The following is a 17,706-nucleotide window of genomic DNA, read 5'->3' on the forward strand; positions in this document are numbered from 1 at the left end:
TTTATTTACTTGAGAGAAAGCACGTGTCTGTGCAGGAGCAGGGGGCAGGGGTGAGGGGGGAGGGAGAGGGAGAGAGGGAATCTGAAGCAGATTTTGGGCTAGGCATGGAGCCTGACATAGGGCTCTATCTCACTACCATGAGATCATGACCTGAGCTGAAACCAAGAGTTGGTCGCTCAACCGAATGAGTCACCCAAGTGCCCCTATTATGGAAATTTCATTTAAATGAAGTCAAAGAGGGGCCTCTGGGTGGCTTAGTCAGTTAAACATCTGCCTTCGGCCAGGTCATGACCCCAGGGTCCTGGGACTGATCCCCACATTGGGCTCCCTGCTCAGTGAGGAGTCTGCTTCTCCCTCTCCCTCTGCTTCCCACTCTGCCTACTTGTGCTCTCTCTGGCAAATAAATAAATAAAATCCTTAAAATAAATAAATAAATGAAGTCAAACAATATGGGTTCTTTCGTGACAGGCTTCTTTCACTTGGCATAAAGCTTTCAAGGCTCATCCATGTTATAGCATGTATGAGAATTTCATTTCTTTTTAAGGCTGAATAATATTCCATTGTAGATGTAAACACTTTTCCTTATTCATTCAGCAGTTGATGGGCATTTGGGTTGTTACCATGCTGTTGTTATTTTGGATAATGCTGTTATGAACATTTGTCTATAAATTTTTGTGTGGAGATATAGTTTCAGTTCCCTTAGGGATATACCCAAGAATAGAATTGGGGACTGTTGGGTTGTATGGTAATCATATAGCTTAAACTTTTGAGAATTTTCAGACTGTTTTACAAAATGGCCGAAACATTTTATAGTACCAAGTAGTGTACGAGGGTTCAAATTTTTCCCAGCATGTCTATATAGGACCGCAGATAATTATACGCTGAAAATCTCCTACTGGCTTCAAGGAGAAATAAACACCATGGAAAAATGGTCCAGCTATTAAAATTTCCTCCACTGTTCTCACACAGTATTCCAGAATAATTAAGATTTCTCTTTCAATGATATATTTTTTGATAATGGATTTTCTTAATAAACTGCATTATATTTCAAATCATTCCAGAACATTATTAGTAGTAGTGTTTAATAGACTCTCATGCCTCATTTACATTGATCCTCAAAACAGAAAAAAAAGAAAAAGGCATCTAAAACATTTATCTGTAATGGCAAGTCTTTAGGTCAGCCCCATCCATCCATTAGGGAATATGGAGGAGGATTCAGCAAAAATAGAATCAACTGAAAGTATAGATCAAGCAGTAATGGTTTTTTCTGAGGCCAGAGTAAATACTCTGATCTCAGCTTGGCATTCACATAACCACCCTGTATTTAATTACACATTTTTCTTCTAATTAGGTAATGTTACATTCATTGCTAACTTCAGAGCTTGGAGATCTAAGATTTTACATTATGTCAGTATTTCGATGTTGCAGAAGCACTTATTAAAATCTTTATTTTAAAAGCTTTCCTGTGAAATCTTAGCTAAATTGAAAAAACTATATTCTTATTTTAAACCAATGGCCTTTTACAACTCACAATTACTATAATCATCATAAGTCTAAAGTCCAAAAAGTATACAAAATTATTCTACTTAAAGCAGCCTGATGGACAAATTCTTTTGCCATCATGGGTCTCCCCCTACCAAAAGCAAAATTCTTTTTTAAGCCCACATAGTACAAGGTACTGGGGCGCCTGGCAAGACTCATTTTGTACTAACAAACTCAAATCAAACATACTGCAACATGAAACTTGACAAACAGATTGCTCCATCAACAAAGGTCAGAATGCACAATGATCCCCTTTACCCAATCAAATATCTATGCTAATAAAGACACGGCTTGAGAACTACTTAGCTGCCACCATTCATTAGCATAAAAACTTAGCAGCTGTTTACCATTCATTAGCATTTTAATGACAGACAATTTGCCATGTTAAACACAGATTGTTTTAAAGTACTGGTAGATCTCCTGAATAAATATAAACTGCTTTCATCAATTCCCTCACCTCAACCTTGCTGTTTCACTTTTAAAACCTGCTTTTTCATGTCACTTCACCCAGACTCACTGCTTCAAAGGAAGTTTGTGCAAATGAGACATGAATGGCGATAAAGTGCTCCCCACCTCACCCCAAATGAGGTTAAGCTTTAATCCTCTGTCACCTTATTTCAGATTTTGCTGCTACTCCTGCTGCTGGGAAACATTTCTCCTCACCTTGGGATGCCCAAAGGTTGGTAGGAAGTACAAGCAGAAATTTGTCCAGAATACATTGTACCCTGCAAGAAAATGCTTAGTATCTTTAAAACTTGCTGAGAGAAAAGAAAGAGTTGAAAATATAATGAGCATAAAAGCATGATACAATATATCTTTTACATTGCTATGCTCATGGGACAGGACCAGCCTTGGTCTTTGTATGAACTGTTCGGCAGCATTATGTAAGACATCTCCTATATGTAGTTCTATTTCAAAGCAAAGGATACAACCTTGTATATATTCTAATGAATCAGGTCATAATAGAGGTCCCTTACTTGATAATCAAGATTTTTAATAATTTTAAAGATTTTATTTATTTAAAGTAGAGAGAAAGCAGGGGTTGGGAGGAGAGAGGAAGAGAGAGAACCTCAAGCAGACTTTCTGCTAAGTGTGGAGCCAGAACTTGGGATTCGATCCCAGGACCCTGAGATCATAACCTGAGCCAAAATCACGAGTGGGATGCTCAGCTAACTGAGCCAGATGTTTATACCATTTGCTGTATATAAAGATCAAACTCACTGACCTAAAATGAAATACACACAAGTGGGCATGCCTAGCCCAAAGATCCAACAGTCACCACTCTCACATGGAAATTGCACGTGTTCATATACTTTCCCATAAGAATGCAGTTAACCCTCTCCCCAAATTTCATTTTCATTGTAAAATCCAAGTTGTATTTATTTGTAACTATGAAACTAATGAGAGAGACAGCTCACCACTATGATCATAAAACTCTTCTTCAGCCAACTGCCTCTGTAACATAATAGGTGCTTTATTATGTCAATGGATTATGTTGTAATCCATCACAATAAAATCTCACTTGAGGGCTTGGTGAGACGTGAAATTATTGCCTTAGTCTTTGACCTTTAGAGATATAATCTTGAAGATTTAGGTGATAGCTCTGAGGTTTCCTAGTGGCTCTTTTCTATGTATCATAACATGAGCAGACAAAACACCTCAGTGTTAGAAGGAGGAAATGCCAAAGTCATAGAAAAACTGTATGGAGAAGCATTTATAGAATGAGATCAAATCTATGCTATATCCGAAAGAAATGGTTTTTTCCTTATGCCAGTATTATGTATGTCTGCCCTAGTGTGTACTGAAATAAAAAGCTTAACATATAAAAGTCTATCGGGTGGAGGCAATGCCAATTATAGAATTCCCAGAGATGTCATTGAAGAAATTAAAATGAGTGACACTTCAGAAGTCCTACCAAACTCAGTTTTCTCTTTTCACTGCTGTCCCAGCTTTGTTGCCTCTTACCCTGAGTGACTTTCCCTCTTAACCTCCACAATCACCACAAAGCACTACCCAGCATCTCCTCTCCCCCTCACTCATCATTTCCCTACTTTCATCAGTCTAACATGTGAGGAAAAGAAATTTGTCAAGAGACCATGGCTATGTGAGTTGGAGATGTGACTGATAAAGGGTTTTGTTTCTGAAAAGGCCACATAATAATAATAATAGAGATAACATTTCTATAGTTCATACTATGTGCCTGGCACTACATTTAAGCACATTACATATGCATATATAGAAGTATATCCACAGATAATATATACATATTTGTACATGTATACCTATATATACTCATTATAAATTGAATCAGACAAAATTTATTTTACTTTTTAAGAGAAGGTAAGAAATGTTACTATTTAATGAGATTTTACTCTATGTGAGGTATAACTAAGTAATTTGTGTCCCTTATTTTATTAAATTATAATACAATTCTGTGAGGTTTGTATTATTATCCCCATTTTACAGATGACAAAGGTGAGCCTTAAGGAGATTGAGTTCATCTAGTATGTGGTAGGGCCTGGGTTATCTAGCTCTAAAGTCCAGCCATCATTCCACAAAGTAGGTTATATGTAAAGTTGTTAAGTGAAAAAGATTCTGTCCTCAAATACATTTAGAAAATGCTGGCTTCAACAAAGTTTAAAGTGGCTCTTTTTTGCAAGACATCTTGGAGCTTATAATATACTAACAGGCACTGTGCATGTCTAGGCAGATATAATTTCTACTTTCCATTTCTTGAGCACAGAACAATACTTTGTTGTTGTTGTTGTTTGTTTGTTTTCTTCCATAGAGCTTCTGGAACAATTAGAATGCTTGGCATGTCCTTCAGGCAATGCTGTTCTACACACATGAACTGTACCAATTCAAGAGTAAGCTGATGACTTTCAGGTCTACCATTTTCTTGTTGTGCAAATTTGTGATGAAGGATAGTAGGAAGAAAGGCAGGCAGGGACCCCACCATAAGGGACCCCCACCATAAGAGGAAACCAACCTTAGGAGGACTTGACATCACCCTGGAAGGAGCCCTCCACCCTTTCCCACATAATGGATAGATGACAAAAACCTGATTGGATGACAGGCGCACAGAGGGTTAATCAGATCAAAAGAGTCTGCAAAGGAGCCCATAGAATCCACTAGATTTAGAAAATCTGATGGCAACCGTCTCAGGTCCCCTCCCTCTTCAGGAGCTCTGTGGTATCACTTTGCTATTGCTCAATACACCTTCCTTTGCTTCCCACCACTCTGTCTGATCTACCTCTTCATTCTTGAAAGTGGGATCATCGAGAACGATGGGCACCGAAGGAGAAAGAAATCCTCTAACACTTGGACAAATGATTTTATTTCTTTATTCCTCTGTCTTCTTTTTTATAAGTTGGGGAAAATAAGAGTAGCTACAGCATAGGGCAGGTAGAAATACTAACTGAGATTTTTCTATGCAAAATGCTTAATCCTGAACCTGACACTTAGCAAGTGTTCAATAAGCTTCGATTACTGTAGTTATGAACCATTCCTACTCCTCTCACACTATGCCACATCCCAGAAGGCCATAAATACTTAAGTTCATTAATACTTGCAAAAGACAGGATATGTAAGGGATCATAAATTATCAACAAAATGCTAAAGAGTTTCAAGAAAGAAACTGCATCTGGTTAGGAGTTGGGTTCATAAATGTTTTCATAGATGAGCTATTTCTTAAGATAAGCCTTGGGGAATGGTTGGTATTTTGAGAGGTAGATATGGGAGAATGGTGGGGGGAAATGCAAAAGCAAAAAACACGGAGAAAATTGAATGTATTAAAATTCAAAACCTTAAGGATTCAAGATATTCTTAAGCATAAACAAGAAAGAGAAAAGCAGAGTATCTAAATGACCTTGGAGTAAGCAAAGATTTCTTCTTTCTTTCTTTCTTTCTTTTGAGACTCAGTTATTCATTTGAGAGAGAGAGAGAGCATGCACAAGCAGGGGGTGGGGGAAGTGGGGGGGGCAGTGGGACAGAATCCCAAGCTGACTCCCTGACGAATCCGGAGCCCTAAATGGGGCTCAATCCCACAACCCATGAGATCATGCCCTGAGTCAAAATCAATAGTCAGATGCTCAATTGAGTCACCCAGGTGCCCAGCAAAGATTTTTTAAATAGGAAACAAAAGATATTAATCATAAGGGCGCCTGGGTGGCTCAGTTGGTTAAACATCTCGCTCTTGATTTCAGCTCTGGCCGCGATATCAGAGTTGTGAGATGGAGCCCAGCGACCAGCAATGCATTCAGTAGAGTCTGCTGAAGATTTTCTTTCTTCTTCTGTCCCTCCCCCATTCTCTCTCTCTGTCTTAAATAATTAAATCTTTAAAAGAAAGATGTTAACCTTAAAAAACTGACAATATAGAAAGAATAAAACTTTGGGAATATAACATATCAAAGGAATGAAAAGGCAATCCACAGAGTGGGAAATTAAAATATATACTTTGACAAAGAACTTTAATCTAGAATACAGAACTCCTTAATATCAATAAGAAAATGAAAACATAATGGAAAAAAATGGGGAGAAAATTAGCCACCTCACAAAAATATATACTAAAATGGCCAGTACTTAGCTTCATTAGTAATACAGTTTAGCAATTAAAAAAAAAAGGACATGCAAGTTAAAACTGCAATGAGTTATCACTGCATACCCATAAGAATGGCTCCTATGAGTAAAGATTGAGAATGTTAATAAAGATATGGAGCAACTAGAACTTTTTTCCCCCAGTTTTTTGTTTTGTTTTGTTTTTAGTTTTTGTTTAAATTCCAATTAGTTAGTATACAGTATAATACTAGTTTCAGGTTTACAAGGTGGTGATTCAACATTTCCAGACATCACCTAGTACTCATCACAACAAGTATACTCTTTAATCCCTGTCACCTATTTAACCTATCCCCCCCACCAATCACCCCTCTGGCAAGTGTCAGTTGTTACAATTACTGTTACAACAATTGTGTGGGTTTAAAAAAAAAAAAATCATTTTTTTTAAAGATTTTTATTTATTTATTTGACAGAGAGAGAGAGATCCCAAGTAGGCAGAGAGACAGGCAGAGAGGGGAAGGAGGCTCCCCATTAAGCAGAGAGCCCGATGTGGGACTTAATCCCAGGACCCCAAGATAATGACCCGAGCTGAAGGCAGAGGCCCAACCCACTGCGCCACTGAGGCGTCCCTAAAAAAATGCTATTTAAATACAATTTAATTAACAGATATTGTATTATTCGTCTCAGAAGTAGAATTCAGTGATTCATCAGTTGCATACAATACCTAGTGCTCATTACTTCAAGTGGCCTCCTTACTGCCCATCACCCAGTTACCCCATCCCCTCACTCACCTCCCCTCTAGCAACCCTCTGTTTGTTCCCCATAGTTAAGAGCCTCTTATGGTTTTCCTCTTATTTTATTTTTCCTTCCCTTCCCCTATGTTCATTTTTTTCCTTAAATTCCACATAAGTGAAATCATATGGTATTTGTCTTTCTCTGACTGACTGATTTTGCTTGCAAATGGCAAGATTTCATTCTTTTTGATGGCTGAGTAATACTCATGTGTGTGTGTGTGTGTGTGTGTGTGTGTGTGTGTATTTAGATGATACACCTATCTATATATGGTATGCCTATATGGATGTACATATATATACCATACCTTCTTCATCCATTCATCTGTCGATGGACATCTGGACACTTTCCGTAATCTGGGAATTACAGACATTGCTGCTATAAACACTGGGGTACATGTGCCCCTTCAAATCACTATCAGTTGTTACAATTACCTTGAAAAACCATGTAGCATATCTACTAAAATTGAACATATATATGCCCTATGACTCAGCAACTTCCACCTCTAGGTATTTACCCAACAAAAAGGATATGTACTAGAATGCTTATAGCAATACTATTAATAGCAGCCACAAACTAGAAATTAGCTAATTAACCCATCAACAGTAGAAATAAATAATGTTGGTTCTTCATGCAATAAAACATTCACATTATGGATTACAGCAATGAGAACAAATGATTTATAATTAGATGCTACAACAAATAGACCTTCCAAGTGTAATGCTGAGAAAAAGAACTAAAATACGGGAGCATGTGAACGTGCTGTATGATACCAATTTACACAAAGTACGAAATCATGCAAAACGAATATATACTGTAAGGATAGGCTCTCCTTGCAGGAAGGGTGCGGAAAGTGACTGAAAGGGGGCATGAGAGGGTGCTGGAAATTTTTCTGCTTGATCTTGGTGCCAGTTACACAGGTCTGCTATGCTTGTGTACATTCATCCACTGTACACTTGTGTGCACATTTCTGTGTGTTTTCTCCAACGGACACTTTTAAAATGTGTTCAATGATAATAATTTTAGTAAACTATTGTTGGCAAATACAGGCAAAATTTTCCAATAAGAAAAACATCTTCAAACACTGTCAAGTACTTTTAGGATGAATATGATGTTTTTTCCCCACTGCCAGCTTGATTTTGTTCAAAATGATTTGTGAGAAAATAAAAGTTCCCTTTAAGGCTGCTGCTTCCTTGCATCCACTTATAAGTGGATGGAAGAGACTGACACAGGACCTACTGATGCCAAAGAGAAAAATGTGTATCTAGAACTCTGAGTCTATAAAATCTTCACAATTGGCAGTTCTGCTTCTGAATGTCCCTTGGGGCACCTCAGGGTTTCCCCCAAAGAGCTCCAACAGCAGCATCCTGGCAGAATGTTGCATTTAAAAATAAATCCTTCTGAGTACCACACTGAAGTTTATGGGCAATAATGAAATGCTGCTGTAAAAAACAGCAGAGAAGTCACATCGTGATAGATTTTAAGCTACAGTGTCTGTTGGGTTTAGCAGTGATACGCCAGCTTTTACACAAAACGATGAATCTTTCACTAGGATGCAACGGATGGCTTTTTGAATGTGTGACAATAGAATACTTAGAGCCAAGTGGTGATTCATTTATACCTGAATATTTTGCTTATGTATGGACTTTCTTATGTTTAAATCCTGAAAAAAAGGTTAAGTTTTGTTTGTTTGTTTGTTTGTTTTGGTTTTTACTCTGTGGTACTAAATACAGTTTGACTAAACATGTAACATACTTCATTAGTGGTCATCATTTTGGAAACAGAATTGAAAAATCTGAGAATTTCAGAATCTAAGTAAAGAAGTGGTTCTCAAAAAAAGTCTTGAGGACCAAGTCTCCTTTGCAGCTGAAATTACATTTTTGCTTTGTTATCTTTTTTTCCATTTGTAACCCGATTTTATTAAGCATGATCATGCAAGGAAGAAAACTAAAGAAGGGAAAACAGAATTCTGACAAATGCTTTGTCATTTTTTTGAAATAGTTTTTAATATACCTGACTTATCAAAAGGGAATGTCATGTGCTTAGTGCCTAAATTACTAAGTCTTTAGAGAAGCCAAAATTATCTCCAGACAGGGCTTTACTAAAATTGTCTGAGGTCAAGAATGGATTGGGAGGTCACAGTAGCCTGATGAAACTTTCTGGCAAAAAGACGTAGGGAGATGCTCCTGTGCTACATTTGCCCAATGACTCCTGTCTATGGCATCAAGATGCTTTCATGGAGTTTGAAGCCTGTATCAGAGGAACTTTTTTCTCTCCCTTCCCAGCATGTGAAGGACCTCATGGCCACATGGACTCATGGTTTATTTTAGAAACCTCCCAATAAGGCAGACTTTCCTAGGAAAAGCAACCACTGTGTTTCTCAAACTGTTGAATACTTCTAGAGGAATTATAGTTCATAAAATTTTAGAGGAATTCACCCTTTGTTTTGCATGAGATAAATGATTAAGAGAACTTAATCCAACCTGATGTCTGACTGATGGTAGACATTGCCCAGAGACATTGTTTTGAATATTGACGTCTACACAATCAAAGATGTTTAGGAATCATATACTGAAGTCTTGGTCTTCTTTAAAAATTTAAAGAGATTTGTACTTGGTCTGTTTTCTTTTTATTTATTTATTTTTTTAAGATTTTATTTATTTATTTGACAAAGAGAGATCACAAGTAGGCAGAGAGGCAGGCAGAGAAAGAGAAAGGGAAGCAGGCTCCCTGCTGAGCAGAGAGCCGATTCAGATTCGGGGCTCAATCCCAGGACCCTGGGGATCATGACCTGAGCCGAAGGCAGAGGCCTTAACCCACTGAGTCACCCAAGTGCCCCTTTTTTTATGTTTTGACTGAAATTTAGGAGTATTCCCTTTTCAGTGAGATTTTAATCTTAACGTTTTATTTGTTTTTATTATTATGTTTTGAAAGATTTTATTTATTTATTTGACAGAGAGTGAGAGAGAATGAGAATGAGAGAGAGAACACACACAAGGAGAGTGTGAGAAGGAGAAACAGAGTCCCCGCTGAGCAGGGAGCCTGACAGGGCTCCACTCCAGAGCCCTGGGATCATGACCTGCACGGAAGGCAGATGCTTAACCAACTGAGCCACCTAGGTGCCCCTTAATGTTTTATTAATATGAATAATGAAAGAAAGAGATTTAAATCAAAGAGAAAAGCTAGTGAAGTCAAGAGCCAACATCTCTATTTTAAAGAACAGTGGAAGATCAATTGCAGCACCTTATTTTACAGAATTCTTTTAGTATTACCAATGACATAAAAAAAAAACCCACAAACCCCATTAAAACTATGCTTTCAACCATACTGTTTAGGTCAACGAAACTAATTCAAATAGCCTCGTGACAGGAGGCACACATATATTTGTTGGTGGTTTTTATACTGAAGTACTATCAGTTACTGAAACAAAAATGCTATCTGAAAAGACACATTTTTTTCCAAGCTATAGCAACTGACCTTCCATTGGAGCAGATCAAAGCACCAAGACCACGGAGGCCTCTGAGTCTGTCTTTAGGCCTCTCTTCTGCAGCTCCCGAAAGGGCCAGGCTGAACGGGCTGCGTACAGCAACTCAGGAGGTCAACACATCCAGCTGCTGCTATAAATTCTAGCTCCAGGATACAAAATGTTTTAGACCCTGGCTTCAGAGAATTTCAGTTCTTGCATTCGGTGACTTAGGTATTTGCATTTAAGAACCAGACCAGGGAAAAGGAATAGTGGTTTACTTAATGGTCCTTTAAAAAGATATTTTTTTCCTCCAGAAGCTTGCTCAGTTTAAAGAAATAGAGTTAATATTTGCTCTGCTGGTGTTCTCTACTCTCACCTTGGTGTAGAAAAGACGTTTCCTTAGCTTAAATATTAACTAACATTTCAAAGCTATTCAAAAGCTGTTGCCCATGTTTAAAAAAAAAACAAAACCAAAAAACAGTAATGGGCTTCTAGAAAGCACAGTTCGGGAATAAACAGGACACCAACAACTGTGCTATTATACACTTTTCCCTTTTTGCATACATATTCCATGGCTTCCATATTACAGTGCACTATACAGAATTCAGGACAAATTCTAGTAGATTATAATACTGGCGACCACCATAGACAAGGCCACTCTTGGTGCTCCAACAGCCAAGAAGCCATTTTCATCCAGAGACTGCAGAGATGGCTCCCATTTGGCATCCAGGCACCATGAAAGCTGCCATTTCATTCCTGTGGAAACCTGGCATGGGTGACTAATGTGGACGTGCTAGGAATGGGGTGAGCAGAGATTGTAAATACTGGGGAGACAGTGAGGTTCACTTGGGCAAAAGGTGAGGGGGATTTGAGGAGGGAGGGAAGAGCAGCTAAGTTTGGCTGACTTTTAGAGAGGAGACTAGAATTAACACCAATTCCTTACTTGGAGTTTCCTAACATCTAAAATGATTTTTTCCCCTTTTATCTTTAATCGTATTGTCAAACTCTAGGATTAGATCTAGGATTGTCAAAATAGGATGAAGTAGAGCAGAACAAAAACAATATAAGTAGGAACAACTTGGTTAAGGAGGAATATAATCTCCTTAAAGGAGATGGGCAAATGGGAGGCAGTGTCATATCATCCTTATGCTGAGAAACATGGGGTCTTGTGACCTAGGGGATGCTAACACTCCTAAGGGTCTTTAGTGGGTATTGAAGGGAATGATGACCCCTGACCCAGCTTCTTGGAACTCTTGCCATTGTCCTGATCCTAGAAACTGAGGCTCCCTGCTTCAGTCATTCAGGCAGCTTCTGGGGGCGCTAGTGATATGCGAAACAGCATCACATAAGCCCGTCCAGAGAATGCCCAAGGATTTTCTGCATTGGAAGTGATTCATCATAAATGATCGCCCCTGTCCCTGTGTATCATATTTATTTTTGTACCATTATCCTGACTTTGTACCAGTTTTTCTTCTATGGAATTTCTTTTTGGCTTCTTAAATGACTCCATCTCACTTCCCCAGTGAACACCAAAAGTTAAAGACATAATGATTTTTTAATAAGGTGCCACATGGAAAGTAGAGAATTTAATCATAATACTCATCATTTTCCTTGTCAATGATTTGCTTTATAAGGCAAGGAAGGAATGGAAATAGTTTTTTTTAGAAGAACATTTGTTTTGACTCTTAGTTTCTTCTGAACTTCAAATAGCCTTTTAAGCTCCCTTTGCCTTAAAGGACACAAATGGAAAAACATCAGACCTGCGCTCAATGTATTTAATTTGACAAAGCATGTTGCCAGTTAAAGAAAATACGAAAAAGAACCCAAAGTTTCAAAATTGTACAATCTCTATTTTCAAACGTTGATTGACTTATGTGTCTGTCTTTTTTTCTCTGACACCTTTTTTCTCTGTGTCTCTGTTATCTCGCACAGTCTCTCTACCATCCCCGCCTCTCACCTGTTTGTCTTTTCTACTTCTCCCATCCCTCTAGTCTCTCTCAGGTCTCTGTTTCGCTCTCTTTCTACCTCTGCATATGGACCTTTCTCTCTTGTCTCTTTGTCTCTGTCTCTGTCTCTTTCCATAATATTGCCGAGGAACTAGAAAGTACTCAGACTCTCATTTGCCTTCTTTTATAGCATGCACTGTGTTTTCAATAGTTGCTTCCATAAATCAAAAGACAAAGAGACAGATTTTACTAATATCAGAACAAGTTTGTCTCTGTGACAAGATAAAACAATTAGATGAAGGTCACATCTCTAGTTATGTCTCAAGTAGTCATGTCAGTTGCAACCTCTGAAGACTGTTATTATATACACTCACATGTTAATATCTGCCATACTCACAACAGAGTAGAGCAAGTTAAGAACTTAAATTCACCAGGTTCACTTGGGCAAAGGTGAGGGGGATCCAGTGGTGTGTGTGTGTGTGTGTGTGTGTGTGTGTATAAAGATTTATATTTATTTATTAGACAGAGAGAGAGAGAGAGCACAAGCAGGGGGCAAGGCAGGGGGAGAGGGAGAAACAGGCTTCCTGCTGAGCAGGGAGCCCAATGCAGGCCTGGATCCCAGGCTCCTGGGATCATGACCTGAGCAGAAGGCAGACGCTTGACCGACTGAGCCACGCAGGCACCCCTCAGTGGTATATTTTTATAAAATTCATCATCAGTGTCCTGGGTTATACAAATATCATGGCTTCCTGTTGGGGAACACAAGGTGCTTTAACACACATTAAGTAGACTTCTAACATGTTACATGGCTTATGATCAATCATCCCACATTTTTCTGATGAAGAAAATGGTGCTCAGGGAGAAATGATTCCATGACAAAGCAAAAACAGAATGAAGCCAACAATGAGCTCAGGGCTAGAAAAAAATGTTCTTCCAGAATCAGGTATGAGCCTGATTGTGATAGCTACACTGAGCACCGGTGTCTGCTCAGAAGCCTCGTTATCACAGGGTCTCTAGCACCTCGGAAAAATTAAGGCTCATGGGCTTTAATCTATTCATTTTTTGCAAGAGTCTACTGAACCCTCCGTGTCTACACTTCTGATTCACCTGTGAGGTAGACAAAAAGACGACGATGCTCTTTTACTATTTTCTGAACCACCTGAAACCCTACTGGGGACTACGAGATAAAAACATCTACCTAGTGCCAGGACTTCTTAAGTTCTTTCCTAACAGTAATATTTATTCATGTTTAAAAAATGACAAAACTGAAAAAGAAAAGGAATTTTACGTGGGGAAAACTAAAGTGATAACATTAAAACAGAAATGAGAATTTCAGCATCATCGATTGTATACATACAAACTACATCTATCCTCAAAACAAACAATACTCCCACTTGAGGAGCTAAATTTACCTAGTTTCCAGAGAGATTTCTATGCCCAAGGGTCTAAATAAACATTGAAGCCATTGAATTTTGACTTAAACTAGATGAAATATTAAAAACTTAAAACGTGCTTATCATAAAAACCATGTGACGAGTGCAAATAACCCACGTCACCTAATGTTGTGACAGGCTACCAGCCACTATTCTGTCAGTTTGATTGTGAATTCTTAAATAGGTATAGTCATCAGCTTAAATATACTTAGCAAAGAGAAAAGTGAGAGACGGTTCTAAATCCTTGGATTAAACATGAATTTCATTTTTACCAACTAGTTATTCTGAGACAAACTTCAAAAGGAAAAAGATAAAGGAAATGTGGGCAATCAGTCACATCTTTATTATATTTAGCAAAATGAACCAATATTACAATTTAAATAAAAACAAATTAGGAAAACTAGGATGATATTGGGCAGGGAAGTTGTGAAATTAGCCAAATCTATTTGCTCTAATTCTGCTACTTTTCTCTGAAATTGATTTTAACTGTTTGACATTTTTGTCACATACTTCATGAAAAAGTTCCCTGAGGTGTAAATGCTGATTAGCCAGCAATGCTTACCTTCGTTTTTAAGATTACAGTCCACGTTCACTTCTGCATTCAAGCTCTGTGCGAAGTATGACATCGAGAGATAAATAATTCCATCATTTCAACCTGATGTTTCTGTGAAATGTGGTGCTAGGAGACAGCCAACGGGCACTGCGTCTGAACAAATCATACGTCCTGTAATTGCCGCTTAGCTCTAATTACTATTGAGGATAGTGTTTGCAACTTGATTCCAGGGAGAGGGCAGACTACCTTCTGACGACACCGGACCAAATATATCCTAAAAGACTGACAATTACTTTCTTTCATGTAATTTTTCTGAGTAGCTTCAGCTACTCAGAAACTACTACTCAGCCATGGCAAAAATGAAATCAAATCATCTGCCACCCAACTCTCCTTTCCGACAAGACAATGCAATTTGCTCAAAACACTTACTTGTTAAAACAATTTGGAATTTTGGGGTATCACTGAGATTTAAAGGGGTTATTTTTTTCTTTTCTAGGTGGGCAACTAAATTTTTATTTTAAAACTGCTTTTTATTTCAAAAAGGACTGTGTTCTCAAAATATGAACTTTGTCTATGTTCTCTTAGTTTGAAATAATTTATTTGCATGCCGTTAGGCCTGAAGAATTTCCTTCCTTTCCTGTGCATTTTTAAGTTTTAAGTAGATTCACAGCATATAATTTAAAAAAGACTAAAGCAGGTAACAATTTGATGTTGATACATTAAGAGAGATGTTTATGCTTTTCAGTGCCAGAAGCCTAATTTCAGTTACGCGGGTGAATTATCATAGTGAAATTAGCAGTTGTGCAGGCTTGGAACTGAAATGATACATTATGCACTCATATGTCTAATCTCACTTTGTTCAGTGGCATCTGATCATGAAGGTTTCTGATAGATCCATGTGACACGTATGGCTATGACTGAATGGTGTTTTGCTTATGCTAGGCTGATTGCCATTGATATTGATGAGTTAGCTTGGTGGGAATTTTGACTGAGTGAAAGAAACTTGAAATGACAGATGTTTTAAATGTTGGGAAGGATTTTGCACCTTTGGTTGTGCAACTTAACATTTGCCAACCACAGCCAACACTTCAGTGACATACAGAGCAAACTACACCCACCCAAATTCAGAGATCTGATATATCTGCTTATGTCAGATTTGCATGGTAACTGTCAGGGACAGGTAAACCTAAGAGAATAATTAGATGCAGCAACCAAAATGGTAATTACAATACTGGCTCTTAGAATGAGTTCATAACTCTAAGCCCCATGATCTCAGTTGTTATGAATAATAACAAAGTAGCATTCTAAATGGGACACAGCATCCTCTATACTTATTTCCCCCCCAAACAGCAGTTCACACTTCTTGCTCATATAATATGTTGTTCATGATTAAAATAAACTTGTGTGGCTCAGTTGGTTAAGCATCAGACTCTTGATTTCTTCGCAGGTCATGGTCTTAGGGTCATGAGATCAAGCCCCACATAGGACTCCACGCTGGGTGTGGAAACTGCTTAAGATTCTCTCTCTCTCTGCACCTCCCCTCTAAAAAAAACCTTATAGTCACTGCTGTGGTTTTCACTTTTATTTTTTATCTTATTTTTTTTAAAAGATTTTTATTTATTCATTTGATAGTCAGAGATCACAAGTAGGCAGAGGGCCAGGCAGAGGGAGAGGGGGAAGCAGGCTCCCTGCCGAGCAGAAAGCCCGATTCGGGGCTTGATCCCAGGACCCTGAGATCATGACTCGAGCTGACGGCAGAGGCTTTAGACCACTGAGCCACCCAGGCACCCCTATTGTTTAACTTATTTTAAAAAATCTATACCTAAATTTCAAAATCTAGAACATTCTAAGAAAACTCGGTGTTCAACATGGGGGCTTAAGTGGGTAGGAGAAGAATCCATGAAACAAGATGGGATAGGGAGGGAGACAAACCATAAGTGACTCTTAATCTCACGAAACAAACTGTGGGTTGCTGGGGGGAGGGGGTTGGGAGAAGGGGGGTAGGGTTATGGACATTGGGGAGGGTATGTGCTTTTGGGTAAATTGGAAGGGGAGATGAACCATAAGAGACTATGGACTCTGAAAAACAATCTGAGGGGTTTGAAGTGGCGGGGGGGGTGGGAGGTTGGGGTACCAGGTGGTGGGTATTATAGAGGGCACAGCTTGCATGGAGCACTGGGTGTGGTGAAAAAATAATGAATACTGTTTTTCTGAAAATAAATAAATTGGAAAGAAAAAAAAGAAAACTCGGTGTTCAGTAGGGATTCAGCTAGGCAGAATATTCCATTCTTTTTTGTCTGCCTTTAAGTCAAGCCTGATTCCTGAAGTATTTTCCAGAACATTCCCAGGCCTGGCATACTAGTCCATCCTCAAACTCTCACAGCTTTTACTTATACCTCCCATAGGCCCTTTGTTTAGTTCAGCAGTACACGAAGTGTGGTCCCTAGACCAGAAGCATCAGTATCACCTGAGAACTTGTTAGCAAAGCGAATTCCCAAGCTCCATCAGAGACCTGCAGAATTATAAACCCCTGGAGTGGAACCTAGAAATCTGTGTTTTAACCAGCCCTCCAAGTGATTGGACACACACTTATGGTGGAGAACCACTGGTCCATGGTGCATGTATGTACCAAGAGTGGTAGGAGAATGTGATAAGGAACATTTAAGCTCCATGGGGGAAACTATGGAAGAGCTAAAGGCCTAGCAGAGGGGTGGCATTTAAGTGGTGGTCTAGAGGAGTGGCAAGAGACTGAATGAATGAAAGAGGCACTAGGCATCCCTTACCTGGCTAACCTGTCATGTGTGCCCTTGAGTTAATGCAGCCCTACCAATCCCAAGGTCTTACTCTGTAAGTTACCATCATTCTTCAATCATTTCATTCTTCAGGAAAACAAGTAAAACTTCCCTGATTTTTGTCAGCTTTCTTCGTCTACCAATTTCTCTGTCTTTTCCTTTAATTCCTTTTAGCATAGCCTATATTTCTTTTTTACTTTTTTTACTCTCCCTTCAGTTAATAAATCTGGCTTCTGATTTCTCCATGTTAATAAAACTATGGTTTTGAAGTTCTTTATCAGTCCTCCTTGATCTCTGTATCATAGTAGAATATGATCCCATGTCTAAATACCTCTTTTCCAAGCTCAACTTTTGTATTTCTAAACATCCCCTGGACTCCTCTCACTTGTATTATCCCACTGGCATCTCAACTTGAACGTATACAAAACTGAACTAGATCATCCCAACTCCCCTAATGTCTAGAAGAGACATGCTTCCTCTGGTGGTCTTTATTTCGCTGCCTAGCACCACGAGTTTTGGTTATACAGACTACATCTTGACTCTATTTGACTTTTCCCTCTTCCTTGCCCTGAATCAAGTTAGTTACACTTATGACACCTTTCACCTCCTATCCTTTTTCACACCCATT

At 38.6% G+C, this 17,706-nt stretch overlaps 1 protein-coding gene across 12 annotated transcripts in view; it reads right to left on the reverse strand.

Moving 5' to 3' along the window:
- ZNF385B (zinc finger protein 385B) overlaps nt 1–17,706 on the reverse strand; it is a 401,761-nt gene that overhangs the window by 89,529 nt on the left and 294,526 nt on the right. Inside the window, exons 1-2 of one of the 12 annotated variants that reach the window (XM_044242462.1) lie at nt 10,366–10,457; nt 2,206–2,267 (exon numbers count right to left, since the gene is read on the reverse strand). The exons of 8 other annotated variants lie outside the window; for them this stretch is intronic. Coding sequence is in view for 2 of the 4 variants with exons in the window: in XM_044242451.1 (XP_044098386.1) it covers nt 14,296–14,359 (64 nt within the window). In the remaining 2 variants the exon portion in view is untranslated. Of the gene's footprint in view, nt 1–2,153; nt 2,268–10,365; nt 10,696–14,295; nt 14,480–17,706 lie in introns of those variants that run through there. 3 more of the 12 variants (XM_044242451.1, XM_044242454.1, XM_044242456.1) reach the window with 3 other exon arrangements.

This window comes from Neovison vison, chromosome 3 (genome assembly GCF_020171115.1).
Source record: "Neovison vison isolate M4711 chromosome 3, ASM_NN_V1, whole genome shotgun sequence".
In the NCBI taxonomy this organism is placed as follows: Eukaryota; Metazoa; Chordata; class Mammalia; order Carnivora; family Mustelidae; genus Neogale; species Neogale vison.